This window comes from Furipterus horrens, unplaced genomic scaffold (assembly GCF_987537825.1).
Source record: "Furipterus horrens unplaced genomic scaffold, mFurHor1.1.pri manual_scaffold_12, whole genome shotgun sequence".
In the NCBI taxonomy this organism is placed as follows: domain Eukaryota; kingdom Metazoa; phylum Chordata; class Mammalia; order Chiroptera; family Furipteridae; genus Furipterus; species Furipterus horrens.
Window position 1 is genome coordinate 50,884,075 of NW_028327182.1, and position 25,053 is coordinate 50,909,127.

Genomic DNA, 25,053 nt, shown 5'->3' on the forward strand with positions numbered 1-25,053 from the left:
CTCTCAATAAAAAAAAAAAAGGATCAACCAATGAATGCATAAATAAGTGGAACATATCAATGTTTTTCTCTCTCTCTAAAATCAACAAGTTAAAAATAAATATAAAAGTGTACTTGTTCCCTTGCAATTTATGTTTTATAAGACTCACGAATTAATGCAAATTTTTAAAATTAAATATTTAATTATTCAATTATTTTACTGTTGTTTTCTTTGGTATTCCTGTGACAAAATACACTGTGGAGTCTGTTGGGCCATCTGTTAACAATGAATAACTGAAAACTAAACTCAAGGTAAAAAAATGAATATATTTGCGTTCTTCTCATGCATGCCAAACCGGCTAAAGTTAAACACACACACGCGCGCGCGCACGCACACACAGTCTTTCATTGGCTAGGTTTTCGGATCCAATAGAATATCTCCCTCAAATGAAAGACAATGCGTTCTTTCTACTTCGATTAAAAAAATAAAGAAGGAAAAGGAGGTACTTCTTGTGTTCTCTCCAACCCATAAAGAATTCAGAAGTTTAAGATGCTTTCCTCACAAAAGCCTCCCCAGGCCCATACGAAACAACCAAGTATGCCACGGCAGACCGAGATTTCTAAATTTCCTATACACTGTGTTATATTCGATTAGCGAGTCAAGGAATCCTCAGAGACCGATGCCAGTTGATGGATCAATTTATTGGCCAACAGTTTTAACCTGCGCAGGGGCGAACTCCCGATTATGCCCAAAGGCACAATGCTCTCAAGAGCTACCAAAGGGGAGTCGCGCCCGCCCCGCAGTTCGCTGCGTTTTTATGCACTCCTAGCAAGCAAAGCAACGCTACAGAAGCAAATGCGGCGGTTAGCAATTGGCTCATCTTTGGGCAAGCGATTAGATACCATTGGTGAGTTTAAAACTTTTCTTGGCGCGCTAGCTCAACTTTGGCGCCCTTTTTCCCGAGGCCCTGGCAACAGCAGTTTCAGCAGTTGCTAATCTTAGCTTGCAGCACATCTTGCTATCTTAGCATATCCTGTTATCTTTGCTTAACTGCGAGTTCCGTTATGTCCTGTTGTGCAAGTCGCCTGCCTCTGCAACTTTCTATTCCCCTTCCATGGGCCCCCCTTTGCTGGTCAGCTCTTTCCCACTCTCAACATTCCCTCCTTCTCTTAACCCCGAGTCAAACCCTTGACTCCTGATCTGCTTGCGGTAGGATGGTATAGGGCTGAGATAGCACCATGAGCTTTACTGTGTCTATCCTGTCTTTAATAAAGGCAAACAGTTTGTTTAGGACACAGGGGCCTATTAACAAGCCGAAGAAGAGCAGAACTAGGGGACCAATTAAGGGAGTTAAGATGGAATACAGAGTGGATTGCCACCAGGATGGTGTTTCTGAGTTTGCTGGTCTTAGCCTATCTCTAAGTCTATTAAGGTTTTGGATATTCTGTTCTACTACCCCACTCTCGTTTACATAGTAGCAGCATTCCTCACCTAGGAAGAGACATGTTCCCCCTTTATCAGCTGTCAGGAGGTCCAATGCCCGCCGATTTTGCTGGGCTACCCTGGCTACTGATAAAACCTGTCTTTGGAGTGAAGCTAGGGAGTCAGCTATAGAGCCTAAAGCCTCATCTAGTTCCCGCCGGAGGGTCTCTTGTGACTGGAGGCTTGTGGCGAGACCTGCCCCTCCTACGCTAATGCTGGTCACAGAGGCGGCAAAACTTAGCCCTACTAGCAGAGGAAGGAACACTGCGCGCTTCTGCAGGGTAGAGTTGATTACCTTGATTTCCAATTCTCCGGGGGCATAAGCATATAACTGGGGAGCTAGAACAACTAGGACATATTCCACCTGGCTAGGACATAACATCTGGGGGGTGAGAGTTTGGTTCGCCCAAAAGAACAATCCAGGGGGGGCTGTAAGGTACCCAGATGCAGAATTATCCGCACACCAGGTGGAGCTATTTGGGTACCCGGGATTTCTTGTGGGTAAAAACAAGGGGGCGTGTACAGGGACTTCCTTTCCTTCCTCTAGTGGCTTCTCTGTCCCGGATGGGCCACCAGTGGGGGTGGCGTTTACCTGCACCGCTATTAAAGGAGGCCGGGTCAGCGAGGCACAGAGGAAGCAATCGGAGTAGGTGTCTGGGCTACTTATATTCAGTAACGCTGCTCCCTTCTGAATGAGGCTAATCCAGGAGAATGGTGTCCCCGTTCGCTGAAGCTGGGGTTCTGCTTGCTGCACTATTTTCTGAACCTTTTTCACCTTGTTTAGCCCTGAGGCCAGTTCTCTTTTCTTAAAAATAATAATGTCTCCTACTGGTCCCTGGTGGACTTTTGCTGCATAAAGCTTTCCTTTTACCCCTTTTTCCCACATGGCATCCTGTGCCCTATCTAGGGTGATGAGGAGGGAATCTCCTCTCCCATCTACTCCATGGATGCGGCAACCTTTATAAGCACATCCACCGTACGTGGTGGGCCATTTGTTACAGGACTGGTCAGTCTGGTCTACCTGGAAGCACACAAAGGGGCTTGTAAAAAAACCCCCTTTCCAATCCGTCAAGCATGGGAAGCTACCCGTAGGTATTTTTAGGGTTATTTTTCCCTGACACTGTCCTTTGCAACTTAACGATGCGACGGTAGTGATGGTCGCTTGGTGCCCCTTCCACCTAATCTCCTGTACCGTAATGGTCTCATTGTACTGTACCTTATGGGCGGAGGAAAAGAGCACCAGAGTCAGGCAAAGCGTGCTAGACAGGTAGTTAAGCCTTTGGGACAACAGTCCACTCTGAGGTTTCATTTTCGCCGGACCGCCGGAGCTTCAACGCAGGTACCCGTTTCTCCCCTTCTTTGAGTGCTTCCTTTTGGCCGGCTTCTTCAGGATCCTTTGCAGCTTTTGTGTGGGTCAGATGGATCCAGTAGGGCTTCTCTGCTACCCTTACCGCAGAGGGTGTGCTTAATATCACCTGGTATGGTCCCGTCCAGCGAGGCTCTAGGTTCCCCTTTCGATGGTTGAGGATCCACACCCACTGTCCCGGCTCTGGCTGAGGGGTTCTCACCTCCTCTCCGCAGTTCTGGTGCTGTGATTGCTGGAAGGCCCGGACCTCTTCTCTTATTTGCTGCAGAGCCTGAAGGGATCTGAGGAAAGTATGGTTAGCAACTTCTAATTCCTCGGCAGACAGTTTAGGAATTACTGGTACTGGCTGCCCATATATTATTTCATACGGTGTCCATCCTTTTATGTTTGGGGTGCACCGTGCCCGGAAGAGGGCGAAAGGGAGTAGCTCTACCCAATTTTCGCCGGTCTCTTCCCTTAATTTTACTAGGGTTTCCTTTAAGGTCCTATTCATTCTTTCTACCTGCCCTGAGCTCTGTGGCCTATAGATACAATGCAATTTCCAATCTATTCCTAATTTGCTAGCTATTTCCTGGGAGACTCTGGAGATAAATGCCGGTCCATTGTCCGATCCCATAGCTACCGGGAGCCCATACCTCGGAATGATTTCCTTCAACAGTGTCTTGCAGACCACAGAGGCGGTTTCCCCTCTAGTGGGGAAACCTTCTGTCCATCCTGAATAGGTGTCTACCAACACAAGCAGGTACCTGTATCCAAACTTCCCCTTGGGCATTTCAGTAAAGTCCACTTCCCATAGCTCACCCGGGGCGTTTCCTCGATACCTGACGAAGCGGGGCAGCTTCTGGTTCCGAGCATTCACCTTGGCACAGGCTTGACATCTTAGGGTTGTAGAGTGAATTACCTCTCGTAGATGGGGTCCCACGTAGTACTTTCGAACTAGTTGCTCTAACTTGTTTCGTCCTAAGTGGGTGCTGGTATGAATGTCCTGCACAATCTTCGTTAACAACCCTTGTGGCAGATATACTTTGGAATTTGGGAGTACAATCCAGCCGTTCTGATCCTTTGTGCCCCCTAGCTTCATCCCTTCCTCAGCCTCCTTAAGTGAATATACGGGCGTCCGGGGCAGCCTGGGTTCAGGAATCAAGGGTAACAGGCTACTTTCAGGACCTAGGGCCGCCTCCCTTGCGGCGGCATCGGCCAGGTCATTTCCCTTGATGATGGGGGAGTCTCCTTTTTGATGGCTCTTGCAGTGGATAATAGCCACCTTCCTGGGCAGCCAAATAGCTTCTAGTAGGGAGAGGATCTCCTCACGGTTCTTAACTCCCTTTCCCCCAGCGGTGAGGAGGCCCCTCTCCCTGTAAATGGCTCCATGTACATGAGCCGTGGCAAAAGCATAACGGCTGTCCGTATAAATGTTCACCACCTTTCCTTTCGCCATTTGGAGGGCCTGAATCAATCCTCTCAGTTCTGCCCTTTGAGCAGATGCCCCTCTGGGTAGGGCCTGCTGCCAGAGGACCGTATCCTCTGAAGTTACGGCCGCCCCGGCATAACGCTGCCCTTCCTGCACGAAGCTACTCCCGTCTGTAAAAAGGGTTAGGTCAGCCTTTTCATAGGCTTGATCCCTTAGGTCAGGTCTTGCCCCTGTCACTGTGTCCAAAATTTGGGTGCAATCATGCGTGACCTCAGCGTCTGGGATTGGCAACAGGCTAGCTGGGTTTAGGGCGGTTGTTTTTAGGAACTGCACCGCTGGCGGGTTTAACAATTGCGCCTGATACTGAGTTAGTCGTGCATTTGACAGCCACCGGTCCGGGGGTGATCGGAGAACCTGTTCGATATAATGCTCCCCAATAACCTGGATGTCCTGTCCCAGAGTCAACTTGCTTGCTTCCTTAACCAATAAGGAGGTGGCTGCAATGGCCCTCAGGCAGGTTGGCCATCCCGACGCTACGGGGTCCAGCCTCTTGGATAGGTAGGCTACGGGCCTCTTCCATGGCCCCAAGGATTGACTCAATACCCCTAAGGCCACTCCCTCCTTCTCAGCCACACTGAGTTGGAAGGGTTTTTCTAAGTTAGGCAGCGCTAGGGCCGGGGCAGAGACGAGAGCCTCCTTGAGGGCCATGAACGCCTGCCTTCCCTCCTCCGTCCAGGTAAAGGAATTTTCCTTGCCCCTGGTTAGGTCGTGTAGGGGCTTAGCTATAGTAGCAAATCCCAGAATCCACAGTCTGCAGTATCCCACGGCCCCCAGGAACTCCCGTACTTGCCTCTTGGTGGTTGGCTCTGGAATCTGCAGGATGGTCTGGACCCTTTGGTCCGAGAGGGTCCGCAGCCCTTCTTGCAGATTGTACCCTAAATAACTCACAGTTCGGGCAGCTATCTGGGCCTTCTTGGCGGACACTCGATACCCAAGGGTCTCAAGTTCGCGGAGTAGGTCCAAGGTGGCGGCCTCACATTCTTCCTGCGTCTGAGCTGCCACCAGGATATCGTCCACGTACTGCAACAGGACGACCTCTGGGTGGGAAATTCTGATCCCCTGCAGGTCTTTGCCCAGGGCCTCATTAAAGATGGTGGGTGAGTTCTTAAACCCTTGGGGCAGCCGAGTCCAAGTAAACTGCCCTATCAGCCCGTTCTCAGGGTCGTTCCATTCAAAGGCAAATATCTCCTGACTTTGTGGGGCCAGTGGTAGACAAAAGAAAGCATCCTTTAAATCCAAGACAGAGTAGTAAGTGTGCGTTGGGGGCAATGAGCTCAGGAGGGTGTAGGGGTTTGGCACCGTGGGATGGATCGTCTCAACCCGGGCATTCACCTCCCTTAGGTCCTGGACCGGGCGATAGTCCTGGGTTCCCGGTTTTTGGACAGGGAGGAGGGGAGTGTTCCAAGCCGATTGGCACTTTCTTAAGATGCCAGCGTTGAGCAATCGTAGCAGATGACCTGCAATCCCTTGTCTGGCTCGGGCAGGTACTGGGTATTGCTTAATCCTTACCGGCTGAGCAGTACTAGTCAATTGAACCAGCACGGGTGGCTGGTGAGTAGCCAGCCCCGGCGGGTTCGACTCCGCCCATACCCCGGGTACTTGCAATTTCAACTTCTCCAGGGCCTCGCTGCTCTCCTTCCGGTCATCAGACTGCACAGTCAACAGGTACTCCTCCGACAAGGGAACCGTTATCTGCAGGCGAGTCTCAGCTGCTGTTCCCGCCGGTTCGAAGCTTATGGTGGCATGGAGCTTCTGCAACAAATCTCTCCCAAGTAATGGAAATGGGCAATCTGGGATTACCAAGAAAGAGTGGGTGATTGTTCCCTGCCCCAGGTTGGTGATTCTAGCTTTTGTCCAAGGGTAGGCCTCGCCCCTACCTGTAGCCCCTATGATCTTTGTGGTTGTCTTTTGGATTTGTCCTTGAGGTTGCTTCAATACTGAAAAAGTGGCTCCCGTGTCGACTAGGAAATCTATAGGTTTTCCTTCGACATTAAGGGTGACCATGGGCTCCTGGGAGCCAATAGGCAACGAGCCCTGGCCCCGTCAGTCTGAGGTTTGTAGCAGCACCGCTGGGCTGGCTTCCCGCCCCTTCAACTTAGGGCAGTCCTTTTTCCAGTGCCCCTTCTCCTTGCAAAATGCACACTGGTCCTTCTCGACTCTCGGACTCTTGCCCTTTTGGAATTTGCCCTTTTTTCCTTCTTCCTTCTTCTGGTTGGTCTGGGCGGCTATTAGGATTCTAGCCATTTCTTTTGTCCTTCCTATTTCTGGGTCATCCCGGTTCACAAACACTTTCTGGGCAATTTCTAATAATTTACTGATATTTTCTCCCTCAAACCCTTCTAGTTTCTGCAACTTCTTCCTAATATCAGGTGCCGCCTGAGCTACAAAGGCTACATTCAAAAGCCTCCTGTTTTCAGGGGCCTGTGGATCTAGTGGGGTATATACCCTATAAGCCTCTGTTAATCTCTCTAGGAAACTGGCTGGCGATTCCTCCCTCCCTTGGATGACCTCACTCACCTTACTGAAATTAGTGGGTTTCCTGGCTGCGGCTCTTAAGCCTCTCAGCAGAGCCCGGCGATATTGGAGGAGCGCATCCCTTCCCCCCTGCGTGTTGGGGTCCCAGTTCGGGGGCTGTTCTGGCAGGATATCTTGTACTTCCCTCCTGCCCATAACCGTGTCTCCCTCCTCCCCCATCACTGCCTTTACAGCCTCCCTCATTATCCTATCCCGCTCTTCGGAGGTAAATAACGTCTGGAGGATCTGCTGGCAGTCATCCCATGTTGGCTGATGGGTCCTGAAGATGGTCTCTAAAAGAGAAATCAACCCTTGTGGCTTTTCAGAGAAGGGGGGGTTTTGCAATTTCCAATTGTAGAGGTCACTGGTGGAAAAGGGAACATACACTAGTCGGGGTGGTGCTCGGGCCGGGGCATCTGGGGGAGGGGGCACCTCACGGAGGGGAAGTATAGCAGCACCGCCGGGTGACTGTCCTGCTTGACTTCCCCCATACCGTACCCCGCCTCGGGTATGAGGCGGGCTCTGGATGACCTCCCCCCCGTTACCTTCCCCGCCGCTGGAGTCCGGCAGGGCCTGGTTATACGGGGGTGGGGCGGTGGGTGACACAAGTGGATCCTCGGGGACCTCTGGCAACACGGGCTGCCTCTTCTTCTGCTCCCCGAGGAGCGGGGCGCTCGAGACCGCCCTTCCGTCTTTGGCTTGAGCCCGGGTGGATGGCCGTGGCGCCGCCGCCACACAGAGGGCCCTCCGATTTCCCGGCCACTCCGACTGGCACTTTCCCACGTACGGTGGGCGTTCAGTGGCAATATCGATCCAGACGTCTATATAGATCATCTGGTCGGGATGGGGAACACTATACACCGCCCGCCGCACTGCGAACAGGATTGGCAGGTCGAAGGTCCCCTCCGTGGGCCAACCTATTCCAAAAGTGGGCCACTCTAGGTGACTGAGAGTTCGGAGGACCCCGGGGTCCGGGGCTGGTTCCCCATATCCCCGGGCTCTTTTCTGGAAATCAGAGAAATTTGACAGTAAACAATTCAGGGGGGTGACGGGGGTGGACTTGGTCTGTCCCATCACGATTACCCAAGCCTCGATGATTCCTGCAGCAAGGAAACCGACGAACACACACAGACCACACAAATACACACGCTGGGCCCCTCTCCACTCAGTCCACTCTCTCACAAAGTAGCCGTGGCGGACTACCTCGTCGTCACACATTCACGCTCCGCCTGCGCAAGTTCGCCGCGCGGTAAACAACTTGGGTGACCTAGTCGCCCAGGGGCAAACGCCCAACTCTCGAGAGCGTCCTCTCCTTGAGAGTCCCGCGGGTGGACTACCGGCGACGTCTCGCCTACCACCTCGCGGCTACAAAGAGTCTAGACCTTCCAAATTATGCCGCGGCAACTTACCGGAGCTCCGTCGCCTTCGGTTTTTGAGGAAACGGATCTCGCTGGGGCCTCCAAATGTTATATTCGATTAGCGAGTCAAGGAATCCTCAGAGACCGATGCCAGTTGATGGATCAATTTATTGGCCAACAGTTTTAACCTGCGCAGGGGCGAACTCCCGATTATGCCCAAAGGCACAATGCTCTCAAGAGCTACCAAAGGGGAGTCGCGCCCGCCCCGCAGTTCGCTGCGTTTTTATGCACTCCTAGCAAGCAAAGCAACGCTACAGAAGCAAATGCGGCGGTTAGCAATTGGCTCATCTTTGGGCAAGCGATTAGATACCATTGGTGAGTTTAAAACTTTTCTTGGCGCGCTAGCTCAACTTTGGCGCCCTTTTTCCCGAGGCCCTGGCAACAGCAGTTTCAGCAGTTGCTAATCTTAGCTTGCAGCACATCTTGCTATCTTAGCATATCCTGTTATCTTTGCTTAACTGCGAGTTCCGTTATGTCCTGTTGTGCAAGTCGCCTGCCTCTGCAACTTTCTATTCCCCTTCCATGGGCCCCCCTTTGCTGGTCAGCTCTTTCCCACTCTCAACACACTGTAACCAGGGAAACCAAGATTTGACAAAATTCTTCCCTCACTTTCACTGTTTCTACAAAGACCAACACTTTCCAGCTTAAAAAAAAAAAAAAAAAAAAAACCACCGCAAAATATATATATAAGTAAAACAAGACCACCGCAGGAACGTTGGCTGCACACTATTCAACAAAACTGCTCAAACGCGGACCCTGACGCCCACTGTTGCCAAATGATGGCCTTGGTCAAAGCAAAATTACAGAGAAGAGCAAACACTTCGGCAGCCGTTCCCTCGCGAACAGCTGAAAACGAAGACGTCTCTTTCGAACCTGAGCATAATGGTGAGGTACTCCCTCTCTCCCCTTTTCATTAATCACCAGCCTTGATCCTTTCTAAACCAGACAGTCCATCAGTCAACCTCTTAAGTCAGCAAAGGTTATGGCCAGAATCTTAATGAGACAAAGATTATTGAAAGAGCTCCCTGGAATTCAAGAAATCGATTTTAAGGTATCATACCCCCCTCCAAGCCCTCACAACGACGAACAAACCTAAGCCACCAAGACCATTCACTGCTCTCTACCCAGGGCTGAGAATCACGCCAGGAAGACCTTTCCCATTCAGGGAAGTGAGAAAGCGCCAGGCCTGTTCCTTCAGGCCCCTCCTCTCCTCCACAGGTCCCTCAGGACCCCTTTACACCTTGAAGGGATAACCTTTCTAAGCCAAGAAGCCCAGTCTCAGCCACACACAAAATGGCAGCCAAACACCTACCGGACGAAACGGCGGCGCCACTACTCCAGTGAAGCCTGCCTCTTGACTGAGGGCATTCCCATTGGCCCAGAGAGAGCGCGCGAGACAATTCGAGAACGTTATCAGCAAATCGGAGGGCGGCGCGCCTCGGCACCGCCCCGTTTCCGGCGGTACGCGCGCGGAGGTCTGAGGTTTGGACCCCGGGTGTACAACCAATGGGCGTCCAGCCAGGGGCGGGTAGTCAGACTTCTCCCAGTTAGGCTTCGTATTTGGTAGGCCTGGGTGTTACATATTGAGTGTTCTTCCCACGGGCCGAGGCGAAATCTAGTAAATGGTAAAGTACTTCCCGGCCAGGGGGTACCCGGGGCCGTGGGGTCTTTCGGAAAACATCTTGACCTGCTGATGAACCCGGCCTCGTCAACGGAGTGGGTGGAGTGCAGCCTTCAGCTCTGGCTGGCGGCAAGGAAAACACAGTGGAGTCAGTGTAGTTGGGGCACGGCCGTGGGTAGGCCCCAGACTGGTCCTCCAACCGAGGACGTGGATACGCGAGGGAATCCTCGCAGCCTCCTTTCTTTCACCCACGTGCGGTCTCGGGCTGGAGAAGGGACTGCGGGCACACAGAGTTCTCAACCCCGATTTGAGTCTCTTATCACTCGTTATATACCTTAATGTGAGGTGTGATTCCTAAGCAACTGGAAAACCGAAGCTGTAAAAGGGGCTGCAGGAAATGGATTGCAGTCTAAAGTCCAGAAGCAGAACTTGAAGGTTTAACCACTGACCCATTTCACAGGTAAGGCTACGCAAGCCCTAAATAAGCAAAATCATTTATCGAAGATCACGGAATTGAGATCGATCCTAGGAGCATCTGATTCATTAACCACAACCCAGTAAGTAATTCTCCAATGAGTAATAATAACTGCTCTTCAGCATGTGAAAACCTGCAGTGAGTTCTGTATATTAAAAAGTAGGCTAAGAAAAGATGTAACTGAGGCAGTAGAGTGGAATAGAAAAACGTGGGCTCTGGACCCATACTGCCTGGTTCCTTATATTTTGTTTCCTTTCACTAGAAAAACAGCATGGTAATGTATCTGATTGTTATGCAGAATAAGAACAAGTGAAGTATTTAAAAGTGTATGTACCTGATACATGATTTATACTAAAATTATGTTCATTATTGTTATAACAAAAACAAGGAAACAGGAAATGGTCATTTTCATAAGACCCTATTTTTTAAAAACGAAAAGGAACCGCAAATTGAAGTGAAACTGACTACTTTCCTGCTAAAATAAAAGTGAGAAAGGGAAAAGTACGAACAAATTTACATTAAGTTACACTCCAAAATATTAACACTGGTTGTCTCTGGGTGGTTGAAATCATGAGTGATTTTAAAATTTTCTTCTTTATGCTTTACTGTATTTTACATATTTTCTTCAGTAAACATTTTACTTTTGTAAGTTCAGTTATTTTCAAATTTTAAGAAGTTATGAACAACACTAGTGAGAGCTTTCTTAAAAAAGAAGCTATTACTGAGTGTGCTGATATGCTGTAGGTGGAAGTATAAATTGGTAGAACCTTTCTGGAAAGCAGTTTGCCAATATGCTCCAGAAAGCTTTAAAATAGGCAATGCCTTTTAAAAAATTATATACTTTTTAAGTTAAGTACACTTTTACATTTCCTTTTACAAAATTAGAACTTTACAGATAAAGAGAACAGTCCACAGTTCCTGAATTTGCTCTCCCTCCCCCAAGCCCACAACAAAGTTTGATGCAGAACCTTCAAGTTCTTTTTTATATTTACATATTCTCAATAGGTGCATATATGCATTTATGATTTTTTAAAAGGAAATAGTATCATACTATATAATTCTATAATTCTTCACTTGACAGTGTTTTTGCAGTGTATGCATGTTATAGCACATTTATTATTTATGGCTCATATATTTTACTGCTGGATAGCATTCTAGTGTGTGACTAAATTATTCTGTTAATGTAAAGTATTTTTGTCTTACTGGTTTTCATATTAAATTCTATTTTGTTTGCTGTGTACTGTATAGCATATTTTTATTTGCCATTCTCCTTTTGATGGATATTAGGTTGTTTCCAATTTTTCACCTTGTAGGGCAACCCATGCATATGTTTTCTTATATACATGTACTTTTTCTCAAGATATATATCTAAAAGAGGAATTGCTTGGTTTTGTTATGAACATTTTTTATTTTAATGTCTTGCCAAATTTTCCTTGAAAATATTTCTCCTAATTTACACATCTCACAAGTGTTTCATTACCATTCAGTTTACCTGTAATCTAGACCAATGATTTTCAACCAGTGTGCTGCAAGAATTTTTAAAACATGCAATTCCTGACTAGTCAGGAGCACTGACTAAATAAATTATCAAATTTAAAAAAAAAAAAAAATGACAACAGCCGACACATCAATAGCTATTTGTGTGAATGACTCAAAATTATAATTTTTTTGTCAGATTGGCAAAAACTATAATACATTTTTGGTGTGCCACAGATTTTTATTGATTAGGTTATGTGTGCTATGAGGTGAAAAAGGTTGAAAATCACTGATCTAGACCAATACAAGATATTATCTTACTTTTTGTCCATCTGACGAATGAAAGTGATTGATTTCATTCTCTGATTACTAACATTGCAGTATTTATTCATGTTTATTAGCCTATAATTTATGTAGATTTCTATAAATTTTCATAAAGTACCCTTTTTCTATTTAGTTCTGTTTTTCTTAATGATCGAAGGAGTTCTTTATGTGTCCTGCATACTGTATATCCTGTATAATTTTTAAAAATTTCTTCAGTGTCTGATGACTGTGTCCTTTTTTGGTTAATATTGTTAAAATATGTTACATTTTCTCCTAGTTCTTTCCTTGACTTTTAACTTTATTTTGTTTATTTATACTACAGATTTTTCTCTTATTTATAATTTTTAGGTCTCTTTATTATACTGCCTTTCTCTATGACTTCCAGTACAATATTGAATAAGAGCAATGGTGGCAAATGTTCTTATCCTGTGCCTGACTTTAATGAAAATGCTTTCCTGCTAGGTTTTAGTAGATAGTTTTTATCAGGTTAAATAATTATTTTTTATTACTAGTTTGCTAGGAGTTTGATCTCTTCCCTCCTCCCTCCAATAGTTGTTGACCTTACTGAATTACTTTGTTTTTCGGCATCTGAGTTGATCGTTTTTCTCCATTTATCTGTTAATATAAAACTTCCCAATGTTAAACTTTTTGGGTATTCCTGGGATAAACCTTACATTAATAATATACTTGTTTACTGATGCATGCTTTACTTTCTGTTTTTGCTTTTATACCCATAAATGCTTTTGGCTTTTAGTTTCTTTTTCTTTTTTTTTAAAGGCCAGGGTTATACTAATCTTAAAAAAAAGTTCACTAACTTTGCATATTTTTTTTGCTCTGGAACTTTTATATACTATAGAAGTTACCTGTTCCTTGAAAATTTTGTAGAATCCATCTATAAAACTTTATGGACATGATATGCTGGGAGTGAGAGGTGGGGATGTGGCATGCAGCTCATTTCTTTTTTATACGTATTCCTATAATTGGGACTTGTTTACTCTTGAGCCTACTTTGTATAAAGTCAGTAATTTCAGTTAGATAGTCATGGTGAATTGTTCTGTCAGTGTAAAATATTTATTTGTCCCTTTTATTGGTTTTCATATTAACTTCTATTTTGTTTGCTATGAAACTTTCTTGTATTTGCTGGTATGTCTTTTTCACATCCCTTCATTCAACCTTTCAGTGATATTTTGTATGTTTTAAGTGACTCTCATTATTTAAAAATATTATAGCAAGGTGTTGCTTGGAATCCAATCTGATAGTCTTCTATTTTTTTTCTTTTTAGGATTTTATTTATTTACTTTTAGAGAGAGGGGAAGGAAGGGAGAAAGTGAGGGAGAGAAACAGCATTGTATGATCGATCAGTTGATCGATCGATTGGCTGTCTCAAGCACACCCCCAACCTGGGACCTGTCCCACAACTCAGGCATGTGCCCTGACCCAGAACTGAACCAGTGACCTTTTGGTTCACAGGCCAATGCTCAATCCACTGAGCCACACCAGCCAGGGCAAAGGGTCTGTCTTTTAATAGTAAGAATAACACATTCACTTTTGTGTGTGTGTGATTGTTAGCATATTTGGCATTTTCCTTGTCATCTTATTTACCATGCTTCTCTTCATATCTTTCATGTCTTATTTTTGCATTTCTCTTATTAAATTAATATTAGCCCCAAAGTTTACTTTCTTGTATCTGTTTTCTTTTTAATAGATTTACATTATCAATAAAGTTTTTACTTTTTTCTAACAAAGTCTAAATTAAATTAGTATTAATAGCCTCCCTATTAAGAACTTTTACTTTACTTTCTCTGATCTTGTGATAACCCCCTTCCAACCGCCCTCCAAAAAAGAATATAATTTCCCATGGTTCTGTCTTCTAGCATTTTTGTTTCATTCATTATTAACATCCATTTTTAATCTGTGTTTATTTAGCATTAATGTGTTTTACTCAGTTACCCATTTTTGCTCTTGTACCTAAGTACTTCTTTCTAGGTTAGTTTTTATTCATGTAGTACTTCCTTATTTCTTTCAGAGATTCTCTGAGTGGCTCTTTCAATGTCTGTAAAAGTCTCTTTTTTAAGTCTCATTATTATTCTGGGGTTCAGACTTATTTTCCTTTAAGATCTGACTTTTCTGATGAGAAAGAAGTCTGATTACTAGTCTGTTACACATTCCTTTCAGATCATCTAGATTTTTCTGGAAGCTTCTAAGACTTCATCTTTGTTCTTGATATTATGAATTTAATCCACAGTTTGTTTAGTGGTGTGTATTAAGAATTTTATCCTGCTTGGTACTCTGTGGACCCTTAGTGGACTTACGTGTTTTCCAGTTCTGATAAATTTTTGGTCTTTATTGCCTCTTTATTCTCTTTATTTTATTCCTCCTCTTATTATTTCTTTGCTCTGTGTTTTTAGCAAATTTACTCAACTCAGTCTTTCAGCATACCAAAAGGCTCTTCATCTGAGTCTGTGCTATTATTCAGTCATCTGTTGAGTTTATTCAACAACTTTTTATTTTTAATCCTCACCCAAGGACATGCTTATTAATTTTAGAGAAAGGGAAAGTGAGGGAGAAGGAGGAGGAGAGAACATGGATGTGATAGAGAATCATCTGTCATTTGCCTCTCACGCTCACCCTGACTGGGACCGAACCTGCAACCCAGGCATGTGCTCTGATTGGGAATCAAACCCATGACCTTTAGGTTTACAGGACAATGCTCCAACCAAATGAGCCACACTGGCCAGGGCAACAGCTGTTTTTATATTCAAGATATGTATCTATTGGTTACTTTTCAAAATTGTATGTTATTTCATGGGTGAGGTTTTCTTCTTTTGCTCTTTGAGGATATTAAATACAGTAACATTTGTTTTAAAATTATTTTCGGTACGCTTTATTAAATCTATTCTTGAATTTAAATCCATCCATTTGGGGCCTGTTAAATCTTTTTCAGGGTGTAGCTTTCCTCAGATGTTTGATGACTCTAGATTGTGCACTCATCTCCTCTGAGAGGTTTTGTTGTCCCATTTGCCATATTATGATGGTGGTTGGCATTATCTCTACAGCTTCTCCTGTGTTTCTGTTCTCCAGAGAGGTCTTACAAACTTAGTCCGTAGAGAATTCCTTTTTTTGTTTTTAGCATGACTACATACTTTTAAGTTTAAAAAAAAAATATTTCTGTGGGTTTGGGAGTGGAAGAAGAATTTATCATATGTTGATTTAATATCTTGAAACTGAAAACTGTTGATCTCTTTTTGACTGTTCCACCTCTAGGTGTATGGCTTAAGAAAATAAACATAGATATGCATAGTGGATATTCCAGCATTAATTATTATTGGGAAAAAAACAATCTAAATGTTCAGTATAGAGATTTATTTACAGTACTAATTAATAATTTATTCCCTTTTAATTATTAAAATTCTTTAGTGCATTTTAATATATGTATTATTGACCAAAGTACATTATACATTTAAAAGTCATATTATAGAAAAATGTGAATGACCAGGGGAAAGTGCATAATGTTATCAATGAAAGATTATAAAAAATTACATATACTAAATTCCAAATTTTGTTTTAAAAGTATATTTGCTAAAGAACAATAATTAGTGCTAGTATTTGTTGAGTCCTTTGTATGTGCCAGTGACTATTCTAAGTGATTAAGTCTTATCCTCACTGTAACTCTATGAGGTAGGAAGCATTATTATACCCATTAAAAAAGTTTGTATAAAGTATTTAGAAAGTGAGGATAGTTTTTGTTAATTAAAAATATATTAAATATGGATGATTCTTAATTTCTCTAATTTTCTTAATTTTGATATTTTACACACTTTTCTGATTAATATGCACCTTTTTCATAAGAGATCATGGTTTTTTTAAAGATAGAGCTATTGTTATATAACAGTCTCTTCATATGTATTTTATTCTTTACAAATATGCACTATTCTTTATTGTTTTCTTTACAGAACACTTCATGCATTTTGGATCAAATGATGGAGTTGGTTTTTATTTTTATAAAGATATTGTCAGTGATCTGATACAACTATAAATATTTAATTGATGAAGATTCGTGGAGTTGTCACTATGTTCGACTAGTCATTTCTTAAAATTTCTTCGACAACAATTTCTATTTGAATATTCAAATATCAGAGAATACTGGGTTTAGAATGGTGTAGTGATTTATTTTCTCTGAGGACTGTAAATTTCATAGCGACCACAGTTGGATTCCAGTTATATCTCCAATCAAAGCAATTCAGCCCTTTGATAAAGTTAATTTTGAAGAGTTTTGTCTTTATAAACGACACCAAAAGATGGGAGAAAAAAATGGTAGGTTGAAAACCATTATTAAACTTTATATTTAAAAATATGTAGACTACTTTAATGAAGCTGAATTGTGGAATTTTCAAGGTGTTTCATTGCAAGTGCCTTTCTTGAATTGGAAGGAAGTAAGGGTTTATTTTGATGTAGCCAACAATTTCAACTGTCTTTATCATTAATTGTGTATGTATCTGTAATGCTAACTCAGTACTTTAAGATACTTTAAAAAATATTTATTTTTTAGAAACCATTTAGACTTACAGAAAAACTGAGAGGATAGTAGAGTTTCCATATTCATTGCCCCCAGTTTTACCTATGATTAACATCTTAACATTTGGTGGTACATTTGTTACAATTAATGAACCAGAACTGACACATTATTATGAACTAAATTCCATGGTTTATTCCTATTTCTTTAGTTGTTACCTTATATCTTTTTCTGTTCCAGGATTCCCTCCAGGATACTACATTACATTAACTTGTCATGTCTCCTTAGGGTCCTCTTGGATGTGACAGTTTCTCAGACTTCCTTTGTTTTTGATTTTGTAGGAATTTGTGTCCAGATACTTTTTTAGGATGACCCTCTACTGAAATTAATCTCCCTTTTCTTACTGTACTCTTTGACAGTAAATCACTATGTGTAGCCCACACTTAAGCCATGGAGATTTATGCTCCCCTTCTTTCAGAACAGAGTATCTATATTAATCATTTGGGACTATTCTGCAAGAGGCATTTGTCTCCTTTCCCCCACCTTTGAATTTTTTTCAATCATTTATTTTTATCAGTATAGCGTAATGGATACTTATTTTATACTTTGGGTTATAATCTAGTACTGTTTTATTTTGTTACTCAGATTGTCCCAGGATTGGCCATTGGGAGCTCTTTCAGTTGGCTCTGTGTCCCCTTAACATACCCCCATCAATGTATGGGGGTTTTGTTTTGTTTTTTTGTTTTTGTATTTTAGTACTGTCTTATTTTCTGGTATTATAAGTTGTTTCAGGCTCATGTACATCTCCTGTGCTGTCCTAGAATCAGCCATTTCTTGAATGAGCTCTGGTTCCTTCTGATGGAAAATAGTATTAGAAACCAGGATCTGGGCAATAGGTATGGTCTTTGTTACTGGGGTTCTGTTGCTTTAGGCCCTCTCAGCTGACAGAGCATGGAAATATATGTGTATACTAACCTATATGTACATACATATCTATGTGTATTTCTATATGTAACCATGTGTGTTTCTATATTAAGTTAAACATGAGTTTATGTTTATGTCTCCAACTCTAATCCGTTACCATGTGGATCATTTTAGCCTTCTTTCCTTGCTTATCTGTATACTCCCACTCCAACAGTGAGAACTGTGGCTCCCACCATCGTTATCCATTTACTTAATTGCTCAATTCCTATATATAGGCATCCTTTGGAGATATTGCAGGTTGGATTCCAGACCACCACAATAAAATATCAAAGCAAGTCATGATTTTTTTGCTGGTGGAGGGTCTTGCCTTCAATTCATTTAAAATGCTACATCTGTCAAGTACAGTAAAACATAGCACAATAAGATGAGGTATGCCTCTATATGTATAGCAGTATCAGAAATGTACATTTATTCCCACGTGCATAGTTCTGTTACTTTTAGTCTTATAGACTCTACTTATTTCAAAAATTATTTAGGTCAATCCATTTTCCACCCTGCCCTTTAGTGAGGCTGTATATACATTTTTAAAATATAGTTAGATTATCTTAATTACAGTCTGCATTCCTTCCTTTTCTGGGATCCCTGACCTCTTAAATGATATTTTAAAATTTGCATACAGAAAGGTTTGCTCTTTGTGCTTTAAAGTTCTTTGGGTTTTGACAAGTGCATAATGTCATTTATCTACCATTACAGATTGTACAGAATAGTTTTAATGCCCTTTAATGTACTTGCAACATGTGGATTGTTATACAGATCACATAGTACTGATTTCACTGGGTCATTATCTAGACCACTGGTTCTTAAATTTTCTTTTGCTCTCAGAATTACTTTATATGCCTAAAAGTATTTAAAATCACTAATAGCTTTTGTTTATGTGGATAATACATGTTCATATTTACTGTATTAGAATTTGAAACCAAGAAACTTCAAAATATTAAATGGTTCATTAAAAATAATAATAAACCAAATATTAACATGAATTACACTTTGTGAGAACTGTTTTCTAAACCAAAAACTAGTGAGAAGAACATTGTCTTAAATTTTTATAAATTCTCTTTAATAATTGGCTAATAGAAGAGAGAGTCTCATCTACTGCATTTAATCTGTTGTGATATTTCATTTTGGCTGAAATGTATAAAAAAATGAAGCTTCACACAGACAAGAAAATGGAAAAAGGAAGAATATCTTAATAGCCTTTCAGATAATTATGGATATTTTCCTTTGCTACAACTCCAGAATTCAACAAGTAGTCATTTTTTCAAGGTTATGATATGGGACCTGAAATCATATCAGTGAGTGTTTTTACACTCTTGACTCTGAAATTCATTGGTTTGTCTTGCACTTTGATTTTAGTGTTGCTGAAGCGAACACTATCTTGCACTTTTTTTTTGAAGATTTTATTTATTTATTTTTAGAGAGAGTGGAAGGGAGGGAGAAAGAGGGGAAGAAACATCAATGTGTGGTTGCCTCTAGCACACCCTCAAATGGGGACCTGGCTTGCAACCCAGGCATGTGCCCTGACTGGGAATCCAACTGGCAGCCCTTTGGTTTGCAGGCTGGCGCTCAATCCACTGAGCCACACCAGCCAGGGCTGTCTTGCTCTTTGAGTGGATCTTTTACATATATATGATTTTATAGCATCATGATTGGCCACTTGGAAAATACTGGTTCAGTGAATAATGCAGATTTTTCCAAATGCTGACATATTTTATCATACACTATTAAAAAGTCACATTTGTTAATATTGCTACCAAGCTCATCAAAAAACGATTAAGTATTGAGTAACTGTCAAGCTTACCAAAATAGGAGCAAGATTTCCAAATTTCCAGTTTTTACATTGGTAATTTGAACCAGAATTATTAGCAACAAATGCGGTCAGTTTTGTCCCACAAGTGATAGTCTCGGTTCATTTTTTGAGAAAATGTGTGCCAAACACCCAAGTCTAAAAAATCATAATTTTTATTATTTTAAGTAAAAATAATTTTCGTGGAAAAAAAACAAGCAGCTAATTTAGCTTACAATTCAAACATTCTTAAGTGAAGTTGGTGAAAAATACAGGGATTTACTGGTACTTGATGCCTTCCTTAATTTATGCTAAAACTGACACTTTTACTCCCTCCCCAGTGCTTTTGTACCATCAGTGTCAAAACAGAAACAAAAGGGAAATAATGTCTTGGTATTACTGTAAAAATAGTTAGACCCATCATGTTCTCTGAATGGGTTTGAGGACTCCCAAGAGGTCATAGACCACACATTGCTGGTTGATCACAGGCTCCAAGATGTCTTAGAGGCCTTGCAGACCAGTGTCCTTGAAGCTTCTCAAGAGATATATAGAATCACAGCTTTCTAAAGAAATGGATATATTTCTGTGTACCTAGGTTGTTATCAATGTGTTTGGTAAGTACTCCATGTATATTCACCTAGTCAGTGAGTTCAAATCAGTGTGATTCATGAGTATTGACTGTTTACAAAGATGATATATCCCAAGTGAGATTCAGAGATATATAGTGTAACTATATAGTTTGTCTTCCTTCTTCACTAAGTTGCTTTACTTCTTGCTTCATGACTATGTTCTTGTAATAAATTACCATATCTAACTAAGGGAGCAAGTTTAGACAGACAGTATTTCTTAGATAGTACTCTTCATTTCTAGAGGCAAGTAGCAGCAATGTTAGTATACTAATTTGATTGTCAGTTAAACACCTGGTTCTGTACTCCTTTTAACTATCTTCTAGTGAAATGTACTGAAATTATATTTGCAGTTTTAGATTATCCTCAGCATGCATGCTATGCACAAAGAAGGAAAGGAGCACGAAACTAAAGTTGTCTACGTTGTAGTAACCATCTGTCTATACAGTCTACAGTTGAAAATGAAAGTCAGTCAAATGTTTCTTCTTATGATACTCAGTCTCTGTTCAAAAAAATTATTAACTGAATCTCCTAATCTCATTTATCAGATAGATTGGTTACCTCTTTTCTTACTTAATATTACTGTGGTTAAATTTTCCATAGCAAGAAGATGGAGATAAATGATCAAAAAGGAAGAGATAAAGAACAAGAACCATTGAAATATAAGAAATAAACCTAGCAGGATATGATAATAACATAAGGAACAATATGTTAAAAATCCAGAACAAATATAATTGCTTAGTTATATTTATTCAGCAAGCAGATAGTTTCAGTATTTTCTGATTGACTTTATTTTCTTAAATTATATTGGCAGGGTCCTCTTTATTAATCCATTCCAAGACTAACCCTAACCCTTTTCACTTTTTAAATAATTCATTATTAAGTGCTTCCTGTCAGAATCATTTGGTATCATGTGTTGACATTTCTAACAGTTATATTTTTTATTTATTCATTTTTTAAGTCCTCATCCAAGGAAGTGTTTCTTGCTTTTTAAAGAGAGAGGAAGTGGGGTAGAAGGGGAGAAGAGAAACATCAGTGTGAGAGAGAAACATTGATCAGTTGCCTCCCATGCACACCCTTTCTGGGGATCAAACCCACAAACTATAAGTGTACCCTGACCGGGAATTGAACCCACAACCTTTTGTTGTATGGGATGATGCTCCAATCAACTGAGCCAGGGCTCTAGGGCTCTTAACAGTTTTAAATGATAGTCGATTCATTTAAATCCTGATTGCTGTCTTTCAGCATCACTGCCAATTTTCTCAAGCCAGGAGTTCATATGATCCAGAAGATTATAATGCTACAAAATGCTATTTCTAAGTACCTTTCACAATCTTTGCTGTCTAGATATCCACCTCAAATAAATATAAATCCCTAGTGTGAAATAATGATTTATATCTATGAAAAGAAACATGATAACAATAATCAATTAAATGCTTTTACAAATAATTTTGCCTAAAAGCAGTGACTTTTGTTGGTTATCGGTCAGTGAAATACTTAATTATTTTAAGGATGCTGAAAAAGCCCTGCTCCACTTAGCTGAATGATCTCTAAAATTCCACATTTAAAGATTAATTCCTTTAATTGTATTCCCCGTTAAATTACGAGGAGGGTGCCCCACACAATGGAATTTTTTAAAAAGTGTGTATTCTTACATGTTTAAACTTAAGTCACCTTCAAAGTACTTTCCATTTGATGCAATATGTCTATCCAGATGTTTTTTCCACTGCTCCTCATCGATGTTATGCCTTTTAGTGCTTCTGCTGTTTTTTATTTCACCTCTTCCACATTGCCAAAATTTTCCCTTTGAGGACTGTTTTCATGCAGGGAAACAACAAAAAAGCTTGGGGTGAGATTGGTGAATAAGGAGGGTGGGGAACAGGCGTCATGCCATTTCTGGTCAAAAACTGTTGAACACCAAGTGCAGTGTGGGCAGGTGCGCTTGTAAATCATCCATCATAAAATAGGCAAATGTGTTGAGTCTTCAAAAAAAAAATTCACTGAAGCCGCACATACCTCACAACAATGCCATCTGGTACACTGACACAAATGGGTTCCTAGAACACTCACCTAGTAGGGGGAGCCTGTACTACGAGGGATCTGCCCTTCAGAAGATAATTCTGGTTTTTTTCAGGGTCATCCCTTTTATATACAATAATTTCTCACTGTCATGTGCTTATCTGTACATCAACTCTGAGGTAGATTTATTATTCCCATTTTGCAAATATGGTCACATAGCTAATTAAGTGGCAATGCTGGGATTCAAATCCCCATACATCTGAATTCCAAAGTATACATGTTTAATCATTCCTGTTCTATTGATTCCTGAGATGCTACTTCTACCTGTTTGCTCCTCAGTCTCCATGATTCCTTTTAATTGTACTCATTTCTTAAATGTTGATGTTCTACAGAAGATTCTCCTCATTCTCTACACATTCTCCTTAATCACATCTACTTGGTGGCTTCAGCAAGCACTTGCCTGCTACTGACTCCAAAGTCTGTATATCTGTGTATCCATTTTACTCACCCTTTTTGAATTTCTCATATGTGCCTCTACCTTTATTCCCTGTCTCAGTGAATACCATTACTATTCTTATGGTTGCCTGAGTCAGAAACTTAGAAATCATTCTTAACTCTTCCCTCTTTTCTCTGCCACATGAGTGATACCAGAAACAAATTAATCATATCATAAGGTGCTTATACCTCTCGAGTGGCTCCCTACAGCCTTCCATATAAAAATGAAGTTTCTTAACATTGTACACAAAGTTTTTCATGGCATGGCCACTGCCTGCCTCTATAATTCTCATCCCTTTTGTCCTCATATTGTTTTAAATGTTGAAACCTTGTCTGAGCTGTGCCAATAGGAACTAAAGGTAGGCTGTCATATAGTACACACCTGGCCAGAATGTTAACGGGAATAACACCCCTCCTGAGGCTGCTGTAGTGGCAACAGCCCTAATTAGCCAGATATCCCATTTGGGTCAGGTGACTTTGCCAGGAAGAGTTAGGACTCTGAGGCCTGAGCCTCTTATGAAGAGTCTCACTCCATTACAAAACTTACAGGTTCTAGGTTTAATTTTCATTAAGGTTTTTCTTTTTTTAATTTGTAAACTTACTGGGATCCCCTTAATCCTAATAGCTTCTCCAATGACCTTTCTAAAGTTCATTCAGTTATTATGTTCCTTCTTTAAGTTGTCATTAATTAATTTTTAACATTTTATACATGAATTTTAACATTTTATAAAGTGTTTAACATTTTAGATATTTTTGTTACTTTTAAACCTGGTTTAAGTGAGATTTGTCTTTTGCCAATTTATTTTAATTGCCTTTCTCATATTTTTTTTATTTAAAAAGTTTTTATTGTATTTTTTCCACTACCATTCATCCCCCTTATCCTCCCCTCCCCCTTGCAGTCACCACCCTGTTGTCTGTAAGTCCTTTTTCCTTTTGTTCCATGCCCCTACCCCTAACCCCTCTCCCCGGCCATAGCTGTCATCTTGCTCTCTTTCTATGAGTCTGTCCCTATTTTCTTTGTTAGTTCAGTTTGTTCATTAGATTCTACATATGTGTGAAATCATATGGTATTTTTCTTTGACTGGCTTATTTTCACGTATCATAATGTTCTCAAGGTCCATTCATGCTATTGCAAAGTGTAAAATGTTTTTTTAACAGCTGAGTAGTATTCTGTTGTGTAAATATCCCATAGTTGTTTTATCTGTTCATCTGTTCATGGACACTTGGGCTACTTCCATATCTTGGTGAATATAAATAATGCTGCAGTGAACATAAGGGTGCTTATGTTTTTTTGAGTTAGTGTTTTGTGTTTCTTTGGATAAATATCCAGAAGTGGGATCTCTGGGTTAAAAGGGAGATCCATTTTTAATTTTTTGGGTATCTCCATTGCTTTCCACAGTGGCTGCACCAACCTGTATTCCCAACAACAGTGCAAAATGGTTATCCATTCTCCACATCTTGCCAGCACTTGTTTGTTGATTTATTGATGATAGCCATTCTGACCGATGTGAGGTAATAACCTCATTGTGGTTTTAATTTGCATTTCTCTGATGATTAGTGACATTGAGCATTGTTTCACATGTTTATAGGTCATGTGTATGTCCTCTTTGGAGAAGCATCTATTCGGGTCCTCTGTCCATTTTTTAATTGGGTGGTTTGGTTTTTGGTGTTGAGTTTTTTAAGTTCTTTATAAATTTTGTTATTAATCCCTTATCAGATGTATCGGTGAGTATGTGCTGCCATTCTGTGGGTTGTCCGTTTTGTTGACGGTTTGCTGTGCAAAAACTTTTTAGTTTGATGTAGTCCCACTTACTTATTTTTGTTTGTTTTCCTTGCTTCAGGAGATATATCTGATAAGATATTGCTAGCAGCAGTGTTCGAGTTTACTACCTATGTTTTCTTCTGGGATTTATTATGGTTGCGAGTCAAACATTTAAGTCTTCAATCCTTTTTAAATTTTATCTTGTGTGTTGTGTAAGGAGATGGTCTAGTTTCATTTTTATGCATGTATCTGTCCGATTTTCCAAATACCATTTATTGAATAAGCTCTCTTTAGCTGAATTCTATGTGCATGCTTCCTCTGTTGAATATTAATTGACTATAAAGGTGTGGGTTTATTTCTGGGCTATTTTATTCCATTGATCTATGTGTCTCATTTTATGCCAGGACCATGCTGTTTTGATTACTATGGCCTTATAGTATAGTTTGATATTAGGCAGCTTGATTCCTCTAACTTTATTTTTCTTTCTCAGGATCCCTTTTGCTATGTGGGGTTATTTGTAGTTTCATATAAATTATTGAAATATTTGTTCTAGTTCTGTGAAATACATCATTGGAGTCTTGCTAGGAATTGCATTGAATGTGTAGATTGCTTTGGGTAGCATGAACATTTTAATGATTTTAATTTTTCCTATCCATGAACACGGTATGTACTTTCACTTATTTGTAGAGGCTGTCCTGCCTCCAATGCCCCAGATCGGATGGAAACTCCTTGTTCAGCAGAGATT

General features: G+C 41.1%; 1 protein-coding gene and 1 long non-coding RNA gene across 2 annotated transcripts in view; one reads left to right on the forward strand and one right to left on the reverse strand.

Annotated features, from left to right (window-relative positions):
• LOC149996174 (uncharacterized) overlaps nt 1–9,721 on the reverse strand; it is a 134,152-nt gene extending 124,431 nt beyond the window's left edge. Inside the window, exon 1 of the long non-coding RNA XR_016507503.1 lies at nt 9,543–9,721. This is a non-coding gene — a long non-coding RNA (uncharacterized LOC149996174). The remainder of the gene's footprint in view (nt 1–9,542) is intronic.
• Nucleotides 9,712–25,053, forward strand: part of SETDB2 (SET domain bifurcated histone lysine methyltransferase 2) — a 78,735-nt gene continuing 63,393 nt past the window's right edge. Inside the window, exons 1-2 of the mRNA XM_090258801.1 lie at nt 9,712–10,408; nt 16,080–16,440. Of these exons, the coding sequence (XP_090114927.1) occupies nt 16,425–16,440 (16 nt within the window). The 5' untranslated portion in view covers nt 9,712–10,408; nt 16,080–16,424. The remainder of the gene's footprint in view (nt 10,409–16,079; nt 16,441–25,053) is intronic.